Source organism: Cotesia typhae, unplaced genomic scaffold (assembly GCF_013202065.1).
Source record: "Cotesia typhae breed Kobodo isofemale line unplaced genomic scaffold, CoteBio_Ctyphae contig_119, whole genome shotgun sequence".
Classification (NCBI taxonomy): domain Eukaryota; kingdom Metazoa; phylum Arthropoda; class Insecta; order Hymenoptera; family Braconidae; genus Cotesia; species Cotesia typhae.
In genome coordinates this window covers 3,047,952-3,075,528 of record NW_027423712.1, presented here as the reverse complement: position 1 = coordinate 3,075,528, position 27,577 = coordinate 3,047,952, and the positions used below count along the sequence as shown (strand labels likewise).

The following is a 27,577-nucleotide window of genomic DNA, read 5'->3' as shown; positions in this document are numbered from 1 at the left end:
ACTTGAGGGAGTATGAGTATTAAGTTTAATACGGTACAGTAAGGTAGTGTGAGAAGTGTGAGCAAGTGTAAGACGTGTGGGATACGGAGTACGTGAGTACGTTGCTGTTGGTTTGTTCGGTTGTTGGTTCTTGATCGTTCATCTCAGTTTCCATTCTCAGTGTATAGTGTTGAGCAGTTGAGCGCATTTGACCAGTGTTGAATTTAAATAGTTGGTTGAGTTGTTCTTACTGGCCGTTGTACTGGCATCACCAGGCATTGCTGTATTATACTGCTAGCTGTATATACTGGTTGGAGAAACTGATTGGCCCGCTTGTCTCTGGTTCCTCTGGTTCCTCTGATTCTTTTCCTCTTTTACTCTCGTACCCTCTTACTACCAAACCAACTAATAACTACTAACGTTCAGCATTTATTCATTTTTTAGTATTTACATAAACTTTCTTTTTCTTTTTTTTTTTTTTTAATTTTTTTATTCAACCAAATTAATATTAAAAAGTGTATGTCACAGTTAGATCTATGTGTATTAATTTTTCCGACAATTTTATATTTTTTGTGATTATTTACGAGTGTTGTTTTAGTTGTTGAATAATATTAATTGAAATTGTTAACAACTGATTGAACTGACAAAAGTAAAATAAAAAAAGAAACAAAAACATTTCGTACTTTTGGATAATTTTCAAAATCTGAGGAAAGTGAGTATTTTATTAAATACATTTTAATTATTATTTATTGTTAAAACAAAACTCTGTTTTATTTTCTCTGAAATAACTTTTAAATAACAAGTGCACGTGGACAAACATAAACGAAATTTTTTTTTTTTTTTTTTAATCAATTGGAGTCAATAAAAAATAACAGATGTATTTTTTAAATAAACTTTAAAAGATTTTTGCAGATTAAAAAATTACCGCAGGCCGCACCGGTTAGTTAATTGGTGTTATAGTATATGTTATAAGAGATCATGCCACTAAATCTCGAGCAATCTTATGATTTTTCAACGAAACAAGCGAACATACTGATGTGATATAATTTTTAAATTCTGACAATATTTTCAAAAAATTAAAAATTTTAATATATTTATTATATATATTTTGATTTGATCCTTGTATCGTTGATGTAGCTGATTATCATTAAAAACAATTAATTGAAAATAATAAGATAATTGCAATGATAAGATAGTTACAAAACGACGCACCGGGTACCCAGTGTCACAACGTACGACGATGTGTGGCCCGTACCGCGTTCTTTCTTTTTCTTTAATTTTTTTTTTTTTGCTTTTTTATTTAATCCTGCTCTTTTATTTGGTACTTATATATCAAAAGCAAGTTTAGGTCGCTCCAGTCAAGATGAATAATAAAAACTACACATATAAAATGGAAAAAAAATTCCAATATTTGTGTAGTTATCATAAACACGTGGCGCAAAAATAATTTGAATATAAAATTAAAAAAAAAAATATATAAATAAATAAAACTTTTAATGTAAATACGTATATATATAATTGTGACTTTAAGTTATCTTTTAAAACTTTCTTTTTACAAAAAACTCAACTCATAGTACAGTTAAAAAAAAGGAAATTTTAGTGCAATAGAATTTAAACTAGAAAAAACAAATTTTTTTTTCTTCACAAATTCATGGTTTAGGTTACGGATTATTTCAAGGTCTTAAATTCTTGGTATTTCAAAGATGTTTCAGGAAAAATAATGAATAAATTTTTATTACAGTTATATTGATAATTAAAAATTAACTAAAAAAAAAAAAAAAAAAAAAAAATTTAAATCTTTTAATGTTATTAACGTTACTATTCTTCATTCGTGGAATGTTGAATTGTCAGTAACGTTAATGAAACGCGTACTTTGCGGAATGTACTTGTCGATTTTCTTCCTCGTCCTGCAATCCACATAATTTACTATCATATACTACTTGGTTACTTTCTAATATTACTAGGTAGATAATTTCTTCAGCCCTGTGACAATTTAAATAAAATAAATAATTATTATTTTATGATTGTTTTTAAAAATTTTTTTTTATTTTTTAATAAATAAATTAAAAAATTTGAAAAGTGGCTATAGAGATAGATATAATATAATTGAATTGCTGGTTGTAAAAAGAATGCGGATGATGATGATGATGTACTTGATCGATGAGAGCGAGAATATTTTGTACGCGAGATTTTATCTTTTCCGTGGTAATGCCACTTTCACTGTGTACCTTTATATCACTATTCAGCCGTTATTGGAAAATAATAATAAATTTTATTTTCAGTACTTTAATTTTTATTTACTATTATAATATTATATTATACTCATTCATTTATTAGTATCACATTTTATTCTATAAATAACGTAGTTATTTGCTTAAATTTTTTATTGAGCTAAACAATCGAGTTAAAAACAACTCACGGTATAAATGAGGAATTTATGATTTTAAAAAATAAATATTTATTTAACTTTGAACCAGTATCTTCTATATAAAGCAATTTATTTTTAATTACAAAAAGTATAAAAAATACAGTCATGTTTAATTTGAAAGTAAATATATAATAATGTGCATTTAAACACGAAATGGCGGAGGGTCATGTTGTAGAATGTCAAGTTTTAGAAACTCTCAACAACGCACTTTCACAGACATTAACTTGCTAATAAATTTATCTTTTTTTTTTTTATCATAAATTTACCTCTAATTTCATATTTTTTATTTAATAAAATATTTATTGTAAAAATATTAATAATTATTTGTTTATAATATTTTTTAAATTGGCATATTTATAATCAGCGCATCAATATTTGTAACTGTCATTCAATTTTAAATCACAATAAATGAAAGTTAATTTTACAACATTTTTTAGTAATTAAAAAGATAAAAATTATGATGTCATATTGAAAAAATAGTACAGTATTACTATAACTACTAATTACGTCATTGTTTTTTTTTTTATTAAAGTACACAATTGAATAATCACTACTTTTAGAAGTAAAATAAATAATAGTACAGTGCTTCATTCAAGATCTTGATCATATTTTAAGAAAAAAAAAATTCTAATTAATTTTTAGAAACTATCATTAATTATTAATTTATAATTGTAATAATAATTATTATTTATTAAACAAGTAGGTAGTAATCACTTAATAATTACTTTTTATCATAAGATTATACTATCAGTACTACATCAAGATAAATCTTTAAATAAACTGACATTTGAAATATAAAAAGTAATAAAATAATAACGTACAAAATAAAAATAATAATAGTGCAAATTACATTCAAGTATTTGGAGTAAATAATGCTATACACATCATCATCATCATCATTATATGTTAATTTAGGTGTAACACCTGACCGAAGCGCATTAACACACTCCCTATAAATTATATATCATATATTGTATGCTATCTACTCTATACTAATGTATTATCAATTCTAAAAGATAATTAATATATATATATATATATATATATATATATATATATATATATATATATATATATATATATATATATATATATATATATATATGTTTAAACGTGTCACTGTAGTGATAAATGTTGATAAGAGAAGAGCTTCAGTGGGTTTTACTAGCGCTATTTGATCAATCGATCAGTCGCATAAAGTCCTTTAGTCGAGCTCTTACCATTATAATTAAAATTACTCTTTTTATTTTTTTACACTGTCTTTATCTATTAAAAATAAAAAAATAAATAATATTAAGTGGTGAATTTACAGTCATAAATGTTATATATTTTTACGCAAAAACAATGATATATATTTAAGCGAGAAAAGAATATGCCTTATCAGTATGGTAAATATATCATTTATTGTATATATATGATATTACTAAATTTACTATCTTAAAAATAATAAGTTGAGTAAATAGTCTGGAGTATATAATATATAATACATAGTATATAATCTATAACGGATGTTTTATCCTAAAATTTTTATTTTTTCAAATTATTTCAAACTTTTTAAAAATACTCCTAATTTTATAATACTTCAAGTAAGTGATTATAATAGGAGTTACAAAAAATTTTATTGATAATTATATTAATTGCACTTCTGAAATTAATTGGAAGTAATTTTGGTAATTATTTACAAGTGGGGTCCACTCTATTTTTGGCCATATCTACTTATCAAGTTAAAAAATTAATTTGATTCAAGAGAAAAATTCTTGAACCAAGAAAATAATTTTAAAGAGTTTCATTGTCTTGAATCGAGACGGAAAATTTTTGAATTAAGTAAAATTTACTTAAACCAAGAAACAGTTCTTAGTTTAAGAATTTTTTTACTCAAATCAAGAAGATAAAATTCGTCAAAATTATTTACTTGATTCAAATAAATTTTTTTTTCCGTGTAGGTGAAAAATTGACATTTTTTAATTTTTTCATTATTATTATTATTGCCTTCAAAAGTTGGAAATAATTTTGGCTTTTATTTTTTTGGGTAAAATTTATATTTTATCTTTTTTTAATGTTTTTGATATATATTTTTTTGAAACTGTTCATTTTTTTATGTAATTTTCAAAAAAAAAATATATCAATAAAATCATATAGAAATTTCGTTCAAAAAAATGAAAATTAAAACCGTGGACCCCACTTGTAAATAATTACTGTAATTTTTACTAAAGGTCAAATTCTTTAAAACCAAATGTATTTCCATTGTCTCTAGTAAATTGTTTTATTTTTATATACATGTATAACAAATAAAGATTGAATGTCGACAATATTATAACTGAACCTGCGACCAGTATTACGATATCACTGTTAGTAGGATATGTAGACATGGGCGTACATGGTGCAATGTTGTTGTTGTTGTTGTTGTTGTTTCTGGCGAGACTACACCTAACCGTTACGCATCAAAAATTTCGCGCGTGTACAAAAGTTAGATTTACACTCTTAATTTTTCCGTCACCACCAAAGTAATACTTAATAATGATAATTATAATCGTTATTATTGCTATTAAATTTATCTAATGACTTCAACTTTTATTCTTACCAACCAACTGTAATTAATTTCACAACAACTTTATGTGTGAATTGATTTTTTATCAAATTGCTTTATCTAATTTTTTTATTTCATTAATTAATATTTAATTATACTTGGATCAGTTCAATAAAAATCGTTATACTTGCTGACGTGATACATTATTAATTTCAAAAGAATTTGAAAAGATTTACAAATATTACTGGTTATCATTTGTTAGTTTTAACCTTGAGAAATAATTAACTAAATATATAAATGTGATTGTTGTTTTAACGAGTTTATTATTTTAGGGGCACAGTATGAGCCCGGCGCTAGTGAATGCGCCGCACCAGGACCCCAAGCAAGTCAGAATAGACAACAACAACTGCTGGAAGAGTATCCGCCAAGACGGATTGACAAATACCGAGGCGGTCCAAATATACAAAGAAGAATGACTCAGAGAGAGGATGTGCTCAAGTTTGAGCAGGGAAGGATAAAAGCCCTGCAAGAAGAACGTTTACATATACAAAAAAAAACATTTACAAAATGGATCAACTCATTTTTATTGAAGGTACGCTTATTATTATATTTTATATTTAAAAAAAAAATAATTATTTAATTTACTTGATTTAAAAATAGGCGAGAATGGAAGTAGAGGATTTGTTTACCGATCTTGCGGATGGAAAAAAATTGTTAAAACTTTTGGAAATAATATCCGGAGAAAGGTTGGCTAAACCCAACAATGGACGTATGCGAGTTCACAAAATCGAAAATGTCAACAAATCACTGGCATTTCTTCACACTAAGGTAAGAAATTTATTATTATGATTAATAAAATCAGGTATCATTTATTATTTCAAAATATTTTATCGGTTTTTTTTTTTTTTTTTTTTTAAATTATTCTTCAACTGTGAAGAATATTTAAATTGATATTGATATAGATTGAGGTTGACGGGATGAAACCCTTCAAGTGTAAATTTATTATCATGAATGGCCTCTATACTCGGCTGGTAGCTATATGACATTATAGATTTTGTGTATACACATCATAAACATATACGGTACATATGCAACCAACTGTCGGGATAATAACTTGAAAGCGCTGTCGATGCGCTACAATAAATTCAATATAAAGAACAAAATCTGTTCGACCGTGCGACTATATAAAATGTTAATTATATACACACGCAGAGCATTGACCACTGATCCCGATTATATTTATTTATTTATTTATTATGGTTAAATTGACATTATTGTCAGGTTTTAATTTTTATTATGACAAAATACATGTTGATTATATGATAAGATAAAAAAATCCTTACAATAAACTTAATATTATTTTTTAGCTTCTTTTTTATGTCTGACAAGTTAACGGAACATTTAATATAGCTTTCGCTTTTCCCTTATTAGTAAATTTATAAACGACGAAAGCAAGTGATCTATCAAGGTCTTTTTCATTATCAAATTTGTTTAGATAAATTCATTGGGGTTTTATTTTTTGGTGATTCAATTTGTAAATTTTAATTTCGTTAATTACATTGTAAGGTGGTTGTATTATAGATAAAAAAAATATTATACGAGAGACCACTAGTATAGCGAAAAAAAAAATAATAAATAAAATAAAATAAAAAATCGAGAAATATATAAAGAGGTCAGCGACCGTGCTAAACTCGCTAGACCGTGAGTAGTCACCGTATGAAATCAAACCCATACTTGATTTCTGTCTTATTGATTATTGACATTTACTTATTGTAAATTTTTTTTATACAAAATTACTTACTTTCCACAAAAATTTTTATCTTACTTTTTTTTTTTTTTTTAAATAAAATTATGCAATGTAAAATAATTGTTGATGAGCAACTGTTTTCACTTGGAAATTAAAATAAAAAGACCTTAGAAAGGAATGTCAAATTAGTGACAATGCAATTGTTAATTATGTTATTATATACCACGGTATAAATACTTATCATGCAATATACACGTTTATATAATTGATTTTTTGTTGTTGTATACATCATGATTTATTTAAAATGAATATACGTATTTATACATATATGATGATTACTACAGCATAAAAATAAGTGTCATAAGTAATTTTTAGTAGTTATTAAAAAAACAACTATAAATCGGTTTATTAGGTAAACAAATAATGATTTATTTCTTATTAATATTATTACTGAGGGTGACAATTGATTGCTGTTTCACGTCACAAATTAATCATTAATCGGAATATTTCATATCTTAAAAAATGAGTTTTATTGAGTACAAAGATTCCTTCAATATATTATCAATAACGACAAAAAGTATAAGAATTTTTAAAATAATATTTCAAGTAACTATGACCTAAATATATTATAATGTATTGATTATTTATAATTGACAATGATTAGTTTATTAATCATTTATAAAATTTTTAATTATCATGATAATAATGACAACAACAAGATTAATTAATAATTGAATTAACATTAAAAAGAAAAACTACATTCCATCGTTTTAATTCTTTAATTCGTATCAAAATATTAAATTAAATGTTTTACGTCATTTAAAAAGTAGGTATAATTATCATTTAATTGAAAAGAAAAAAAAGAGAACACAATAATTTTTATCGAAAAGATTTAACTAAGAGTAACGCATAACCATTTAACGACTACTTGATACCTACCTAACTCTTATTGAGATAACAGAACAAGCGAACGACTGTTTATGGGCAAGGATGCAGCAAGAAACCATTTACAATCCGTTAGAAATACTCATCTGGATTGTGTTAGTGTATGTATATATATATATATATATATATATATATATATATATATATATATATATATATATATATATATATATATATATATATATATATATAATATCAGAGAATCAAGAACTCTGATATTTTTTTTTCCAATATTCTTTACTACAAACTCACTTCCTTGAGATTAGAAAATTTATTGTGAATTAGGTAAAAAAATATAAATTCTTTATTTGTATTGTTCAATTATTAATTACACTACATACATTTAATTTAAGTTTATTATTTTTTTATTTTATTAAAATTATATAAGAATTACTTAATACATATCAAACAGGAGAGTAATTTTTATTCTAAAAATAGGATAAGCTTTTGTATAAAATTATTAATGTGAGAGGAGATAAAAAAAAAAAACGAATACGTATAATATTTAAAATATTTCATGTGTAGTGAAGAAAATAATAATAACAGTAACGGAATCTTTGTGATCATCAATTAATTTTACATTAACTGAAATTCGAGTAAATAAGTTAAATAGTTGAATGATTGACTGTATCATAAATTAAGATGTCTTATTAATCAATTAAATTGATTTTTTTTTCATCTTCTAACTCTAAAGATTAAAATTACTGCTTAGTCATCAAACATGTATATCGATCATCTTTATAATTTTCTACTTGTAACATAGTATCACTACATAATAATATAATAATGATAATGACTACCAGCTATTATTATTGTTGTTGTTGTTATTATAATTATAATTATTATTATTATTATTATTATTATATTCCACTTATGAGAAGGCACTTGATCATTCAATTCTCACGTTTCACTTCATACCACTCTTGACAATGAGTAAAAGAAAGCATCGACCTCTTTATTTTTTTTTCCTCATTATATTTTACTGGTACCCATTATCTGAATTATTATTATTATTTTTGTATGCTACATAACTATTAACAATAAATAAATCAATAGATTAATTGAATTATTAAAATTACATATTTGATATTATAGTTAAAAATTTTAATTTAACATAATAATTACTAGTTACTAGACACATCAACGCATTAGTGTAACAGTGAAAACGACTTACCGGTTAGATATTAATATCGACACGCGAGAAAAACTTGTCATAAAATTTAACGATAAATTTACTGTTTGCTGTTAGCATTAATTGACCCTATAATGGCGAAGAAGATAATCACTTATTATTCAATATATATTAGTGAAAGATTTTAATATTTGAGCGAAAAAAAATTAAAACAAGAAGAAGAAGAAGAAGAAGAAGAAAAAGAATGTATAATAGCGCATTGAAAAGTTTAAATGACACCAAATAATGGTTGAAAAATAAAAAAATAAAAAATAAATGTGTGTGTATATCCTTGAAGTAGTAGTGTCATTCACATTCCATCGATCGACATTTCCTGGCCTGGCAAGAATGCAAGCCAGCAAGCCAGTACTACAGACTACAGACTATAGACTACAGCAAGAGTAAGAGCAGCAGCAGCAGGAGCAATATACTACACTACTATACTACTAATACTACTACTACTCGTAATATACCATTGGAGAACCGCTACGCATACCTGATACTGAAAAAATAACGCCCCAGGTCCCGGTAATAGTACTATACAGGGTTACCTCGTGAGTACCAAGTCGCGGGAGTTACTCGATGAGAGAGAGAAAGAGATTGTTTATCGTTTATCGTTCATCGTTCATCGTTCATCGTTCATCGCATGACTGGATAACGAATTTCAAGAATTGATAATTACAATACCAATATTCCTACTTGGCTTTATTTTTTAGCTTAATCAATAGTTACTAACTACTTACTATTGTACAATTTACGATCATTTTTTATATTTATACTAAAAGTTCGATGACTTGTATACTTTTTCTATTATCAATGCAGTAATATAAATATCATGTTCTAGTAACTAACTATATTAGTTTTTCTGTATAAAAATTTCTCAATACAACTGTTAAACATTACAGTTCTATTTAGTTTGATTTTTATCATTTTTTTGATAAAAAATCAAGCAATTAATCTTAATATAAAATATTAAATAGTAGCTCAATGACCGGTTAGGAAGACAATTTATCGAAAGAGAACGTACAACCCATATAATAACAATAATAATTATAAATAAAACTACCTTCAATTATAATACAAACATACTGTGCTAATTTTCTTATGAATGCATTTTTTTTCTTTCTGCGAGTACAAACTCATTGTCGAGAAAAACCCGTGAGAATAATTACATAATAAATTCCATTTATTATAAAATATATTACAATGTTATGTTATGAATTATATATTGTAGATTAATTTCTTTAATCAACCCAGAATTAAATAAAAGTATTATACACTAATACAACGCCTTTGCGAACTTAAAATTTATTTGCATATTTACGTATATGCAGTTTAGAGATTGTCAGTAGTTTACTCCATGCTAGTTGGTTATTACGAAGGTCGTAAGATCTAGACATACCGAGTAGAGTAGAGGTAATTGATTAAACTTTTTTTTTCTTGAAATATCTCAACGTGAGAATTTTAAAAAATCTAAAATTACATTTTGACCCAATTATTACCAGTAATAATTATTGTAACCATAATTAAAAATTTATTGAAATGTTAGATTAAAATTTATCAAACTCAGGGTAATTATTGTAATTGTTGTCTTGTTTCAAAGTACAGAGTTGTTATTTTTATATTATTTTTTTCTTTAAAAGCTTCTTATCACATACTGATACTGTTAAATGAAACGTAATCGCTATATTTATCGATGAGTAACGGCAATTTATGACACTGTAAACAGTTTTATTGTTGAAAAGAATGAAATGTTAAACTGCATGAAAAAAAAAAATAAATAAATGAAACTGTCGTATCATCAAGTCTGAATATGGTTAAATAGAATTATTTTTAGCGGCTGAATTAAAAATTATCATAGATAATTTTTTTTTTCGATAAATATGTAATTTTTTTTTTTTTATCTATATGGCTTCTTTAGCTATCATCATTTCAGTTAGAATACATTGGTATAAAAATAATATAACACATAATCTTTTATGATTAAATGAATTGAAAAAAAAAAAAAAAAAAAAAAAAAAAAAAAAAAAAAAAGTCATCATTCAAGTAAGAGAGAATCCTGTTTTGCAATTGTCATTTAATTATGAAGTTATAAAATATCTTGTCTGATGTTTTACTTGTATTTATAACAACTGATAAAACAATTTACATAATATTATAAAATAACAGTTGTTTGTGAGAAATAAAATATAAGAATCTTATAAATAACAATCGAATTTTTTTTTTTTTTTTTAAATAATATATTTTTATACTCAATAAATGTTTAGTCCATGATTTTACCATATAGTAATATTAAACGTAATATAATAAATGAGTACACTGATAAATCCTGACGTGTTTGAGAGACACGAGGTCTAGTTTAACAAAGAGGTAAATAGATACCCTCGGGTGAAGTTTCTTGTTACAAACACGCACATATATAAATAATATTGTTAAATTTACTACTATCTTATATAATACTGTGAGAAATGTAATAAATTTTTGAAGATAATATTAATTTGATATTATTTTATTAATATATATTTTGTTGCTTTGTTTGCTTCAGGTACGATTGGAAAGTATTGGAGCAGAAGATATTGTTGATGGAAATCCAAGATTAATATTAGGTTTGATATGGACAATTATTCTAAGGTTCCAAATTCAAGAAATAGAAATAGATGTTGATGAAGAAAATGAAAGCAGTGAAAAAAAATCAGCCAAAGATGCTCTGTTACTTTGGTGTCAAAGAAAAACAAATGGTTATCCACATGTCAATATCCAAGATTTTACAGGTAATAAATACTAATAATAATAATAATAATAATAATAATAATAATAATAATAATAATAATAATAATAATAATAATAATATTTGTATGTATAATATAGGTTCTTGGAGAAGTGGTCTTGGTTTCAATGCCCTTATCCACGCTCACAGACCAGATTTGGTCAATTGGTCAGAATTACAGCAAACACGACATATTGATAATCTTAATTATGCATTTGATGTGGCAAATACAGAACTTGGTATTCCACGACTTCTTGATGCTGAGGATGTAGATACTGCTAGACCAGATGAAAAATCAATAATGACATATGTTGCCTCATATTATCATACATTTGCACGAATGAAAAATGAAATAAAAAGTGGTAAAAGAATAGCTAATATTGTTGGACAAATGATGGATGCTGATAAAATGAAAATTCATTATGAAAAATTAACGGCTAATTTATTAGAATGGATAAAACTTAAAATAACAGTACTTGAAAATAGAAATTTTCCAAATTCATTGGAGGGTATCCAACGTCAATTATTAGGATTTAAACAGTATAGAACTGTTGAAAAGCCACCAAAATATAAAGAACGTTCTGAAATAGAAGCACTATATTTTCACATAAATACACAATTAAAATCATTAAATCAACCGGCATTTATACCACAAGAGGGACAATTAATTCAGGATATTGAAAGAAATTGGGTTGAATTAGAGCGTGCTGAGCATAGACGTGAAGTAGCATTACGTACTGAATTATTACGACAAGAAAGATTAGAACAGCTTAATTATAAATTTGAAAAAAAAAGTGTATTAAGAGAGGGTTATCTTAAAGAAATGATACAAGTATTATCAGATCCACGTTACGGTAGTAATATTTCTCAAGTAGATGCCACTGTTAAAAAACATGAAGCTATAAGTGCTGATATACTAGCACGTGAAGAACGTTTTCATGATTTAACAAATATGTCTGAAGAACTTGTTAGAGAAAATTATCATGGATTGGAGAGAGTTAAAATACGTGAACAGGAGGTACTTGAAAGATGGAAACAATTATTATCACTTTTAGATAACCACAAATTAAATCTTACAGCATTATCATCACTAATGAGTTTAATGAGAGAAATAGATACAACATTGGCAAGTATACAAGAATTACAAATAAATTTTCAAAGTACAGATGTTGGTCCTCATTTATTAGGTGTTGAAGATTTATTACAAAAGCATAGTCTTCAAGAGCTTCAAGTAACAGCACTTGGTGAAACACAACGACGTCTTGGTAGACAAGCTGGACAATATTTAACATCTCAAAAAAATTTAACTAAAGAATTACCTTTATTAGAAAAAAAATTATCAACATTAAATACTGCATATAATTATTTAATTGAAAATAGTAAAGAACGTAAAGCTAGATTGGAGGATGCAAGAAATTTTTTTCATTTTCTACAAGATCATGAAGATGAAGAATCATGGCTTATTGAAAAACAACGTATATGTAAAGCCGGTATATCTGCTAAAGATTTACGTGCTGTTATATCATTACAACAAAAACATAAAGCATTACAAGATGAAATGAAAGTACGACGACCTAAATCAGAGCAACTTTGTAGTGCTGGTATTAAATTAATTGATGATAATCATCCATCGGCTATTGAAATAAAAAATCGTATTGAATCACTTCAAGAACATTGGAAAGTACTTGAAGAATTAGCTGGATTAAGAAAAAAACAATTAGATGATGCTGCTGAAGCATTTCAATATTATACAGATGCTAATGAAGCTGATTCATGGATTAATGAAAAAATGGCCCTAGTTACATCACAAGATTATGGTGTTGATGAACCAAGTGCACAAGCATTATTACAAAGGCATAAAGATTTACAGGGTGAACTTAATGCTTATAAGGGTGATGTACAATCATTAAATATTCAAGCTGATAAATTAATAAAAGCTGGTATATCAACATTAGAATTATCAACTGATCCAGAGCCAGTAGCTGAACTTGAACAAGATGAATGGAGACAAGAAACACGATTAATACCACAAGATGAATGGGTTGATGAAATTCATGAACGTGTTGAAACACGTACTGTACTTGAAGATAGATTTGTACCACAAGTTAAAAGTTTATATCCATTTAATGGTCAAGGTATGACGATGGCTAAAAATGAAATAATGTTTTTATTAAATAAAACATCTCCTGATTGGTGGAATATTAGAAAATCAGATGGTACTGATGGTTTTGTTCCAGCAAATTATGTACGTGAAATAGAACCTAAAATAATTCAAGTACAAGTAAGAAGACCTGAAAAAGTACGTGTTGTACAGCGTGTTAAAAAAACTAAAATGGTTAATCAAATAGTACCTGTTAGACGAGTTAAATCTATTAAATCAGCAGTTAAACCAATAAAACGTAAAGTAATAACTAATGATAGTGATAATGTTGAAAAACGGCAAAAAAAAATAAATGATACTTATGATGAATTAAATAAATTAGCTAGTAAACGTCATGCATTATTGGAAGACGCTATTAGACTTTATGGTTTTTATCGTGAGTGTGATGATTTTGAAAAATGGATTAAAGATAAAGAAAAAATGTTGAGAGCTGATGATTCACGTGATAATGTTGAAACTGCTAAAAGAAAATATGAAAAATTTTTAACCGATCTATCGGCATCTGGTAAACGCGTTGAGGCTATTGATGCATCAGTTGATGAATTTGTTAGACAGGGTCACAGTAAATTAGATAAAGTTAAATCACGTCAAAAGCATATTCATCAACTTTGGGATCATTTAAATTGGTTAAAAGCACAAAAAGAAAAAAGTTTAGAGGGTGCTTCTAGTGTTGAACTTTTTAATCGTACTTGTGATGAAGCACACGATTGGATGCATGAAAAAATAACACAATTAGATACTGCTGAATTAGGTCCTGATTTAAAAACAGTTCAAGCATTACAGCGTCGTCATCAACATTTAGAACGTGAATTAGCTCCTGTTGAAGAAAAAGTACGTAAAGTTAATTTATTGGCAAATAGTGTTAAAAGTTCATATCCGAATGAACATAAAAATGTTGATGATAGACAAAATCAAATAAAACAATTGTGGAATAAAGTACAATCAAAAGCTAAAGAACGTCGTTCACGTTTAGAAGATGCTGTTGGTCAACAAATATTTATTAATAGCTCGAAAAGTTTAATTAATTGGGCATTAGATGTTAAACAAGCTATTAAAGCTGATGAATCAGTAAGAGACGTTGAAACAGCTGAAAAATTAAAAAAACAACACACTGATCTTGGTGAAGAAATAAAAACACGTAAAGATGAATTTAGTGAAGTTGAACAACTTGGTACACAATTATTACAACGTAATTCTGGTTTAACAGATATTAAAGAACGTTTAGATAAACTTGATGGTTTATATAAAAGTTTAATATCTAATTGGAATACCAAAGATTATTGGCTTAATCAGTGTCTTGATTTACAATTATTTAATCGTGAAGCTGATCAAATAGAAGCAACAACAAGCTCTCATGAAGCATTCCTTGAATTTATTGATCTTGGTGAATCACTTGATGATGTTGAAGCGTTATTAAAACAACATATTAAATTTGAAAATACATTAAATGCTCAAGATGAACGTCTTAAAGCATTTAGTGATACTGCTGATCGTTTAATTCAACAAAATCATTATGATAAAGATTATATTAATGATAAACGTAATCAAGTATTAACACGACGTGCTGCTGTTAAAGATGCTGCACAAATAAGACGAGCTAAATTAAAAGCTTCCGAATATTATCAACAATTTTCAGCTGAAGTTGATGATTTACGTGATTGGCTTGGTGATAAAATGAAAGTTGCTGCTGATGAAAGTTATCGTGATTTAAATAATTTAGAACGTAAACTTCAAAAGCATGAAGCATTTGAACGTGAATTACGGGCTAATGAAGGACAATTACGTGCTGTTAATAAAGCTGGTAAAGTTTTAATATCTGAACAAAATTATCGTTCTAATGATGTTAATCAAACATTAAAAGATCTTAATAATCAATGGAATCGTTTGGTTGAATTGTCATTGGAAAAAGGCCGTAGACTTCGTCAAGCAGCCTCACAACATGGTTATAATAAAACAATGGAAGATGCTAAATTAAAACTTGAAGAAATAGAAACATCACTGCAAAGTAAACAAGTTGGTGTTGATTTAAGAAGTTGTAAAGAATTATTAAAAAAACATCAAATTTTGGAGAGCGATATGTCACAGTGGGAACTTAAAGTTGATGATTTAGTAGCAATGGGTCAAGAAATGGCTCACGAAGGACATTTTGATGCTAAAAATATTTTAAAAACTAGTCAAGCTACACAATTAAAGTTTCGTAGTTTGAAAATACCGGCTAAAAAAAGACGTGAAGCACTAGAAGAAAGTTTACGTTTTCATAAATTTAGATTTGAACTTGACGCTGAATTACACTGGATTAAGGATCATCAACCGCAGGCATCATCATCTATGCTTGGACAAAATCTTCATCAAGCTCAAACACTTCATAAAAAACACAAAAAATTAGAGGCTGAAATAATTGGTCATCAACCAATGATTGATAAAGCACTTGCAACTGGTCAAGGTCTAATTGATCAATCTCATCCAGAAAGAAAAAAGGTTTGTTTATTTTTAATTACTTTTTTTTTTATCATATAATATTTTATTATTATCATTAAATTATATAATAAATTATTTCTCGGTTAAAAATAAAAAAACAAAAAAAATATTGAATTTTTGTATAGTCGGTTCATCGTCAAATAACCTGGGTCATAAGAGGTAAAGTACATTTATAAATGCATGACGTGACGTCGCGATTATTTTCATTTTAATTACATTATTATTTATTTGGGAAAAAAAAAAAAAAAAAAAAAAAAAAAAAAACTAAATATTAATATATTTATATTATTGATAACCAAAATTCATTTTTTTTTTTGGCTGTTTAATAAATATTGATCCTGCAATTTTGTAGTTGTTGTTTTTTTAATTTTTAACAAATTTTTTACATTGATTTAAATTAATTAAAAAAATATTTTTTTAGCTTCTAAGCATGTCTTAACTATATGTTTTTTTTTGTCTATCTATCAATTAATATTACTATTTATATATTATTAGATTTATTTTTTATTTAATAGATTCAAGAACTGTGTGAAAAATTGGATGACGCTTGGAAAGACTTACAAGATAAAGCTAATGAACGCAGTCGTGCATTAGATTTATCATTGAGGGCTCAAGAATTTTTCTTTGAAGCTGGAGAAGTTGAAAGTTGGTTGTGTGAAAAGAATGATGTTTTAAGTTCAACTGATTATGGTAGAGATCGTGATGCAGCAACAAAACTTCTCACCAAACATAAAGTAATAAAAACTTTTTTTTATCAATATTATTTTAAACTTGAAACTGTTTCATAATTTATTTTATTATTTTTTTAGACGGTAGAACTTGAATTAGATTCTTACAACGGAATAGTTACGGAAATGGGTCACACAGCAGCGGCAATGGTTAACGCAAAGCATCCAGACAGTAAAGCTATTGCTGTGAAACAACAAGCAATCGCACAGCAAATGCGTGCACTTCAAAGATTAGCAATAACAAGACAACAAAGACTGATGGAGAGTATGTATCGTCATGAATATTTCCTTGAAAGTCGTGAATTAGAGCAGTGGATTAAAGAACAAGAACAAGCTGCTGGTTCTGAAGACTATGGACACGATTATGAGCATTTATTAATTTTACAAACTAAATTTAATGATTTTAAACATCGTATTGAAGCTGGTTCTGAAAGATTTAATCAGTGTGAAGAATTAGCTAAAAAATTAATTAGTAATGAAAGTCCCTATATACAAGATATAGAAAAACGTCAAGAGCAACTTGGGTAACTATTTTGTTTAATATTTTTTAATAATTTAAAGAAAAAAATAGGTGATGGCTTTTGTAGTAAATTTTTTATTTATTTATTTTATTTACTCTGTAGATATTTAAAAATTTGCATCTTAATTTTGTATTTTATTTGGAATGATATTAATATGATAGTTTTTATATTAACGTAGGTTGTTCTAGTAGATGGGTAATGGCTTTACTATTAACTTTAATAAATTTTGTATAGAGGTGATGAGGATGATCCTGTAGCACAAGTACGCAGAAAACATAAACATATGTGGTGAGTTTGTATATACTTGGTGCAGTGTGATACTAATATTCTCCACATTTATAATACTAAATTCATGATATAATACTCACAATTGCATGAGTATGCTGTTTATGCATCTTACCTATCATCTGAATTAATCCTTATACAATATAATAATAATAATAATTATAATGATGATGATGATTAAAATAAGAAGATATATATCTTGTATCAATAATTATAATTTTATTTAGGGAATCATGGCAACACTTGTTGGGATTAATACGTCATCGTGAACAACGACTTCAAGCTGCTGGTGAAATTCATCGTTTTCATCGCGATGTTGCTGAAGTTTTATCACGAATTCAAGAAAAAGAAGCAGCCCTTCCAGAAGATTTAGGGCGTGATTTAAATTCAGTATTGGCACTTATAAGGCGTCATGAAGGATTTGAAAATGATTTAGTAGCGTTGGAAGCACAACTTCAAGTTTTGGTTGAAGATGCATCTAGATTACAAACTTTATATCCAGGTAATAATGCATCTCACATTGATCAACAGCAGCAAATAGTATTATCTAATTGGGAAGAATTAAAAGAAAAATCAGCAAATCGTCGAGATCAATTACAAGCTAGTTGTGATTTACAACGATTTTTAACTCAAGTACGTGATTTAATGAATTGGGCAGCTGGATTACGTGCTGCATTATCAACAGAAGACAAAGTACGTGATGCTGCTAGTGCTCAAATTCTTAAAGCTGAACATGAAGCATTAAAAGGTGAAATAGAAGCCAGAGAAGATAGTTTTAGTTCTGTTCTTGATCTTGGTGAAGCAATGATAAAAAATGGTCATTATGCTGTTAATGAAGTTGAAGAAAAATGTAATCAATTATTGGAAGAACGAGAAAAACTTCATACTGCTTGGCAGGGAAAAAAAATTCATCTTGATCAGCTTATTGATTTACACTTTTTCTTACGTGACGCTAAACAATTAGATAATTTATCAGCAACGCAAGAGGCTGCATTGAGTGGTGATAATTTTGGTGTTTCTGTTGAAGAAATAGATGGACAAGTTAAAAAACATAATGAATTTGAAAAATTACTTGTTACACAAGAAGAAAAATTATTATCTCTTAAAGAACAGGGTAATAAACTTATACAACAAAAACATTTTGATTCACAAACAATATCTAAACGTTTACAGGAGGTATCTGATAAACGTGCTAAAATTCATCAATTGTGTAATACACGTCGTAATAAATTAGAAGCAAGTCTTCTTCATGTACAATTTATTCGTGATGTTGGTGAGGCTGAATCTTGGATCGGTGAAAAACAAAAAAAATTAGAAGCTGAAGCATCTAAAGGTCAAGTATTGAGTTTAGAGGATAAAATAAAAAAATTACAAAAACATCAAGCATTTCAAGCTGAATTGGCTGCTAATCAAAGTAGAATTGAAGAAATAAAAAATAAAGGTGAAACATTAATAACACAAAATCATCCATCTAGTAATGAAATTCGTAATCAATTGGAGCAATTACAAGGAACATGGCGTAAATTATTAGTTGTATCTGGTAATCGTGGTAGAGGTTTAGAAGAAGCACAAGATATACTTGAATTTAATAATCAAGTTGAAAAAATAGAATCATGGATTCGTGATAAAGAAATGATGGTACAAGCTGGTGATACTGGTAAAGATTATGAACACTGTTTAAGTTTACAACGTAAATTAGATGATGTTGACAGTGATATGAGAGTTGATGATACTAGAATAAAATCAATAAATTCATTAGCTGATAAACTTATTAAACAAGGACATGATGATGAATCTAAAGCAATACAACAGCGACGTGATAATGTTAATAAAAAATGGAAAAATCTTCAGGGTGCATTAACCAATTATAGATCAATATTAGCTGGTGCTTTGGAAATTCATTTATTTAATCGTGATATTGATGATACAAGTCAACGTGTTATTGAAAAATCACTTGCTATGAATACTAATGATGTTGGTAAAGATTTAGCTGCTGTTGAACATTTACAACGTAAACAAGAAGCTATGGAACGTGATATGACTGCTATTGAAGGTAAATTAAAAGAACATAAAGCAGAGGCTATTAAATTATCATCTAAATACAATGATAATGCACCACAAATAAATGCTATATTTCATAATCTTGAATCTAATTGGGATGAATTACAATATTTAACTAAACATAGACGTGATGTTTTAAATCAAGCTTATACTTTACACAAATTTCAAGCTGATTTACATGAAGTTGAAATATGGATTAAAGATACTATTAAACGTATGAATGAATCTGGTGCTCCAACAACTATTTCTGAAGCTGAAGCACTTTTAGAACTTCATCAAGAAAGAAAAGCTGAAATAGATGGTCGTCAAGATATGATTAAAGCTCTTGATGATCATGGTCAAAAATTAATAAATATTGATCCACAAGTTAAACAAAGTCTTGAACATTTAAAGAATATTAATTCTGGATTAGTTGACGCTTGGAGTGAAAGAAGAGAAAAATTAATGCAAGCCTATCATTTACAACAATTTAAAGAACAAGCTGATCAAGCAGATAGTTGGTTAGCAACTAAAGAAGCATTTCTTAATAATGATGATTTAGGTGAATCATTATCTGGAGTTGAAACTTTAATACGTAAACATAGTGAATTTGAAAAAATGTTATTATCACAATTAGGACGTATTGATGAATTAGAAACATTTGCTAATAAAATAATTAATGAAAATTCAATTGACGCTGATATTATAAAAACAACATTAACATCTGTATGTTTAAGACGTGATAAATTAAAAGATAATTCAACAATAAGAATGAAAAAATTAGTAGAAAGTCGTCAATTGCATAAATTTTTAAGAAATATTTATGAAGTTGAAGGTTGGTTACATCAAAAACAACAAGTTGCTGGTGATGAAAATTATCGTGATTCAACAAATTTACAAAGTAAAATTCAAAAACATTTAGCTTTTGAGAGTGAATTAATAGCTAATCGTGGACGTATAAGTGGTATTATAACTGAAGGTGAAAATTTAATTGAAAATAATCATTATGCTTGTAAAGAAATTCAAGATCGTTTAGAGGATTTAGAATCTGAATGGAGAATTTTACAAGAAACTAGTCAACTTAAAAAAAATCGTCTCAATGATGCTTATCAAGCATTATTATTTGGTCGTACATTGGATGAATTTGAAACATGGATGGATGATATTGAAACACAATTACAATCTGAAGATCATGGTAAAGATTTATCAAGTGTTGCTAATTTATTAAAAAGACATACTAATTTAGAGAATGACGTTCTTGGTCATAATGAAGCATCTGAATCTATTAAAGAAACTGCTAATAATTTTAAAAAAACAAAACACTTTATGTGTGATGAAATAAGTGAAAGAGCACAAGCTTGTGTTAATAGATATCATGGACTTCAAGAGCCTATTCAAATAAGACGTGATAATTTAGAGGATGCTAAATTACTTAATCAATTTTTAAGAGACGTTGAGGATGAACTTCATTGGTTATCGGAAAAAGAACCATTGGCTGCTAGTAATGATTTAGGTAATTCATTGATGACTGTACAAAGATTACAAAAAAAACATCAAGCTCTTGAAGCAGAACTTATTTCACGTGAACCTGTTGTTGCTTCATTGGCAGCTCGTGCTGCTGGTATGGTAAGAAGTGGTCATTTTGCATCTGATAAAATAGATTCATCAATACAAGAATTACAAAAAAAATTAATTAATATACGAGATTATGCCAGTGTTAGAAAATTACGGCTTCTCGATGCTGTTGAATCACAAATGTTTTATGCTGAAGCTGGTGAAGCTGAACAATGGATTAAAGAAAAGCATCCTCAATTAACATCCAGTGATTATGGTAAAGATGAAGATTCAGTAGAATCTTTATTAAAAAAATTAGAGGGTCTTGAACGTGATTTATCATCTTTTGAAACAACTATTGATAATTTAAATAAATTATCACAAGGTTTAATAAATCGTAATCATTTTGATAGTAAAAATATTCAACAAAAACAAAATGATATTAAACAAAAATTTACAGAATTACAAAAATTACGTGATTTTAGATTACATAGATTACTTGAAAGTGAAAAATTATTTTTATTTATACGTCAAGCTGATGAAGTTATTGAATGGATTGGTGATCAAACAACAGTTGCTGCATCTGAAGATTATGGACGTGATGTTGAACACGTTGAATTATTAATTCAAATATTTGATAACTTTTTAGCTGGTTTAACTGCCAGTGAAAGCCGTGTATTTATGGTTATAGAAGCTGGTGAAAAATTAATTCAAGAAAAAAATCCAGAAAATATTAAAATACGTAATAAAATAGATGAAACTAAACAACAGTGGGATGATTTAAAAGAATTAGCCCATGCTAGACAAGAAGCACTAGCTGGTGCTAAACAAGTTCATATGTTTGATAGAACAGCCGATGAAACAATATCATGGATTCAAGAAAAAGAGGCCAGTTTGAGTGCTGATGGTTATGGACATGATCTTGAAACAATTCAAGCTCTTGTACGTAAACATAAAGGATTTGAAACAGATTTAGCGGCCGTTAAAGAGCAAGTTGAATCTGTTATGGCTGAAGCATCAAGACTTGCTGAATTATTTCCTGATGCACGTGAACATATTGCCGTTAAACATGAAGAAGTTGATGAAAGTTGGAATGAATTATTGGAAAAGGCAGCACAAAGACAAAATAAACTTACACAAGCTGAACAGCTTGAGGCTTATTTTGATGAATACAGAGATTTATCATTTTGGATTAATGAAATGATTGCTAAAGTAACAGCACCAGAATTAGCACGTGATGTTCCTGGTGCTGAAATATTAATATCTCGACACAATGAATATAAAGTTGAAATAGATTCTCGACAGGATGAATTTGCTAAATTTAATAAAACAGGTAATGCTTTAATTCAACAGGGTCACTTTTTATCAAAAGAAATAAAAGATAAAATTTCTGTTCTTGAAAATAAAAAACAAACATTGATAGATACATGGGATAAACGTAAATTAATATATGAACAGAATTTAGATACACAAATATTTAAACGCGAAGCTGAAACACTTGAAAATTGGATAATAAGCCGTGAACCAATGCTTAATGATAGTAATCTTGGTGATACAATACCACAAGTTGAAGATTTAATACGAAAGCATGAAGATTTTGAAAAAACAATTGAAGCACAGGAGGATAAATTTAAAGCTCTTAAACGTATAACATTGTTAGAACGTCAATTCCAAAAACAACAACAAGCTGAATTAGTAGCACGTCAAGCTGAAAAAGAACGCATTGAACGTGTACGTATTGAAGAACGTAAGAAAAAAGAAGTACAACGTATTACTGAAGAACGTAAACGGGAAGAAGAAAGACGTAAATTAGACAATAACTCTCATAATCATAATCGTAGTGGTGGTGGTGCTCCTACCAATGATATTGTTAATGGTAATGCTCAATCATCTACTGATAATAACAATACTCAAAACAACAATCATAATGAATCGGTTAATCGTTTATCACCATTAAAAACAACCCAAGAATCATTGTCGTCATCATCAACTTCAGGTAATCCTTCATCAAAATTACACGGTATTTCTCATGTATTTGGTGATCGTTTAAAACGTACAACACTTGACATTAAACGTGCCGAGAGTATGAAAATTGATACTAAAAAACCTAAACGAACACCTAGCTTTACAACTAGACGACGAACCCAGAGTTTCCGTAAACATCAACGTATGGAAAATATGGATCCATTAAGCCCTGTTGAAATTCAAGGTATACTTGAACGTAAACATGAATTACAAAGTGGTGGTAAAAAAGCAGCTATAAGATCATGGAAACAATATTTTACTGTACTTTGTGGACAATTGTTGTGTTTCTTTAAGGATTACAGTGATTTTTCATTGAGTAAAGCTGCTACTGCTCCAATAACTATTTACAATGCCACTTGTGAAAAAGCTGATGATTATACAAAACGTAAACATGTATTTCGTCTTAGATGTACTGATGGTTCTGAATTTTTATTCCTTGCTGCTAATCAACAAGAAATGGAAGACTGGGTTAATAAAATTTTATTCCACGCTAGATTACCACCAAGTATGCAGCTATTAAAGTATGATGAATCACAAAAAGATGATTTAGATAGATTAAAAACTATAACACCTGATCAAGTTATTGGTGGCGATGATAATGCTTCTACTGGAAGTAGTCATGTATCAACTCCTGAATTTGAACGTAAAAATTCAGTTATTCGTCGAGATATACAACCAACTACTCAAGATTTATCCACTGTTGCTTCGACTCATTCTTTGTCATCCTCCTCATCATCCAGTAATGTTCAAATTGAATTTTTACAAAAACACCGGCAAGCTCAACAAATGCGCGGCAATAGAAATTATTCAGAATTAATGCCTGGTGAATCTATTTCACAACCGCAAACTGAATTTTTACAAAAACATAAAAACCAACAGCAACATCTTTTGGCCCAACAACAGCAACAGTTAATTCACCACGAACAATTGGCAAGTCAAAGAGATCAATATCAAACTCCACCAGTTCCACCTAGAGGAGCACCACCCCCAATTCCTGTAAGATCACCCAGTACAGATAATTTTACTCCATTAAGACGTAATGGTAATTATTAATTATATATACATATTATTTTTTTTTATAAAACTAATAATTAATTTATTTATTTATTTATTTATTTATTGCTTTTTTAAGATGTCGAGCAGTATGTTCCACCAACAAGACCACAGTCTTATCAGCATAAAAGTTCATCGTTAAATCACAATGGTTCAGAGGGATATACTAATGATAATACAACACGGCACCGACCAGGAAGTATGGATTTCACTTCACAACCACAAGGTATAAAACATTTTTTATTTAGTTTTATTACCCAGTAATAATAATAATTATTGTTTATTTGTGATTGGTAAATTTAAATTGACAATTTTGTAGAAATAGTACCTCCCTTACCATCGAGTGCACCACCGACCAACATAGATAAACAGAGTATTCAAGATCCTGGTCAGTTTTAAAGATTTGAATGCGTGACTTTTTTTTTTTTTTTTAATAATAATTATAATAATTAAGGTGTTTAATATATATATATATATATACATATTTATATATATTTGACTCGAAGATCGGTGTTATTAATTAATAAAGATAGATAGTTATTATTCTAAGCCAAGCTACCCGATCCAAATTCTTGAAAGAGAAAGATGTAATTTTAAAGTCCTGGTCTGGGGTGTCCGAATTATTTTTTCGGTTACTGAAAAAAGTTATACTGAGTAAAAAATTACATCTTTCTCTAACAAAAATTGTCAAAACAAAATTTTAATTGTTATTTTCACCTAAATTTTCTCTGATGGTATTATGAGACCTCATACCGATAAAATACTATGGTGAAGGAATAATAATCAAAAATTATTTAGTCTTCAAGAATTTGGATCGGGTAGTTCGGCTTAGAATAATAACTATCTATCTTTATCAAATAATAATAATAATAATAATAATAATAGTAATTGTATGTTTGTATCGCATGAATTTTTTCTCTCTTAAATATTTTATTGATTTATTATTTTTAGCCGAGCATGTATCAATTGTTTGATTTTTTTTTAATTGACTTAAATAAATTTATACTATTTTATTATTTCTTCTTGTTGCAGTTTATGGAAATACAGTTAATCTGAGACAGGTAATTTATTAATTTAATAATAAAAATAAAAAATTAAAACTTGAAATTATTTATTAATAAAAATAATTTTTTTATTTTTTGTTTGGTTTAGAGTGGACAACAAACGACGAATTCGTTTAGTAATAGACCAACATCGTTACCACCTTATGTAGCACCACCTCCAGCTGTTTCACCTACTGCGCCAACAGTATCAGTAGTTGACGGTAGACGAGCATCAGAAAGTGGTTCAGAAAGTGAACAAAGTTCTGGGGGCTCTCGTAAAGATCGAGATTATAAACGTAGTTCTGTATTGAGTAATTTCTTCGGCAGAAGAAAAAAGCCATCGCAATCGTAGTACCATATAAGAAAACAATATTTTTTATAAGAAAAAAAAAGAAATAAAAAAAAATAGTTTACATATTTATTTAAAATAATACAAATATAAATATTTTTAATAATTTATTATTACAAAAAATAGATTTGGAAAAAAATATACGAATCAATTATTTCTATGTTTACTAAGTATCAAGACAAAACGAGATTCACTTTTTATTTTATTTAATGAATTTATTTTATTATTTTTTTTTCTTTTTTTTGTAGTTTATAGTTTAAAAAATCTTTGATGAATGTTAAGTAATTTTCAAAGTAATCAATAAATTTATATTAAATAATGATATAATGAATTTCTTTTTCTTTTTTTGTTCTAGAGCAATAAATTTTCATTATTTTTATTGAATAATTTAATTTTCGAAAAGATTAAGTCAATGTAATTATTATTGAAATGTTTAGCTTAAAATGTACCTGACTCTTTGGAATTAAATTCAGTTTATGTCATTCAAATCAATTGAAAAAGAAAAATTAAATTTTCTATATCTATAAATATATCAAAAGTATTTAATCTTCATATATATTTTGAACCAATGAGCCACTTGTATTTTATCAATTTAATATTTTAGATAAGTAGTTCTGATTATTTTTTTTCTTTTGTTTTTTAAATAATATATCAAGTTTGTAATAACTTGCTAAGTACTTGTACTTATTTTTAAATTAAAATAATCTGTATAAAATACCTTAAGATTTGATAAATATAAATTATCAAATAAATAAACACCGCTGCTGTTACTTATTTTAAATGATACTGAAATTGAGAGACATCTGATCATTTTTAGAATTTTTTTAAGAAACAAATTATAGCAAAAAAATTTTTTTGATAAATTTCAAATGATTAAATTTGAAAAATTATAAATGAAATTTTTATATATAATTTTCCATGTCTAGTTTATTTTTCAAGCAAAATCAAAAGATTGTCAAGTGTCTGCTAACTTCAGCTTCATCAAAAATCTTATGCTCAAGCAAATTATTTTTTTCATAATACTTAAATTATCAGGCATGATACCCAAATTGGCAAACAATTTTCTAATCTCAAAAAAATAAATTAATTGTAACAATATATATTCCAAATAATTCCATTTAAAGTTTTTTTTTCGAATTTCCACTTGTCGACCTTTTTTCAAATATTTTTTAAAATTCTTTTTTTATTGAACACCTAAAACGTATTGAAAAACTGAAATTATTTGCAAATATCTTACAACTGTTTTTATTTTTCATACTTACAAATTATTACCTAAAAAAAATGATACTGAAGTTGATAAACATTAAAATTTTTTTCTAAATTTTATAACAATTAAATTATTAAAAAAAAAATTTCTCATGTTAAAATTTATAAAAATTATGAGTGAAAATTTTTAGAAGCATTTTTTTTATTGTAATTGATTTGTTATTAAAATTTTCAAAATTGGCAGCTGACGGCGAACTTCAATAGTATAAAAAAAACTTCTTTAAAGTTAGATCAATCATTTTTAAAAATATCTACAAGTGAATTTTTTTAAATTTTCTTTATTATAATCTCTGTTAATCCCAGACTCTTAAAATTATTAAAAGTATGTTAATTTTAGTATTACTATATGATATTGAAGTTAGCCGTTAGCTGTAAATTTTAAAAATTTGTATAACAAGTCAATTACAATAGAAAAATGCTTCGAAAAATTTTCACTTGTAATTTTTATTAATTTTCACATGTGAAATTTTTTAATTAAATTTTTTTTATAATAATTTGATTGCCGGAATG

At 27.0% G+C, this 27,577-nt stretch overlaps 1 protein-coding gene across 4 annotated transcripts; it reads left to right on the top strand.

Moving 5' to 3' along the window:
- The first annotated feature begins 139 nt into the window (after positions 1 to 139).
- Kst (spectrin beta chain, non-erythrocytic 5 kst) lies at positions 140 to 25,942 on the top strand. Of its 4 annotated transcripts, none has more exons than XM_074246169.1 (13): positions 140 to 691; positions 5,267 to 5,526; positions 5,595 to 5,762; positions 11,343 to 11,568; positions 11,666 to 16,203; positions 16,719 to 16,937; positions 17,013 to 17,455; positions 17,687 to 17,740; positions 17,965 to 24,398; positions 24,489 to 24,635; positions 24,729 to 24,797; positions 25,442 to 25,470; positions 25,562 to 25,942. In XM_074246169.1, the coding sequence occupies exons 2-13, from the start codon at positions 5,407 to 5,409 to the stop codon at positions 25,802 to 25,804; spliced, it is 12,690 nt and encodes a 4,229-aa protein (XP_074102270.1). In that variant the 5' UTR covers positions 140 to 691; positions 5,267 to 5,406; the 3' UTR covers positions 25,805 to 25,942. The 4 variants fall into 4 exon arrangements, with proteins under 4 accessions (XP_074102270.1, XP_074102250.1, XP_074102253.1 ...); XM_074246149.1 differs by lacking the exon at positions 140 to 691 and adding an exon at positions 3,623 to 3,795; XM_074246152.1 differs by lacking the exons at positions 140 to 691; positions 17,687 to 17,740 and adding an exon at positions 3,623 to 3,795.
- The last annotated feature ends 1,635 nt before the right edge of the window (positions 25,943 to 27,577 follow it).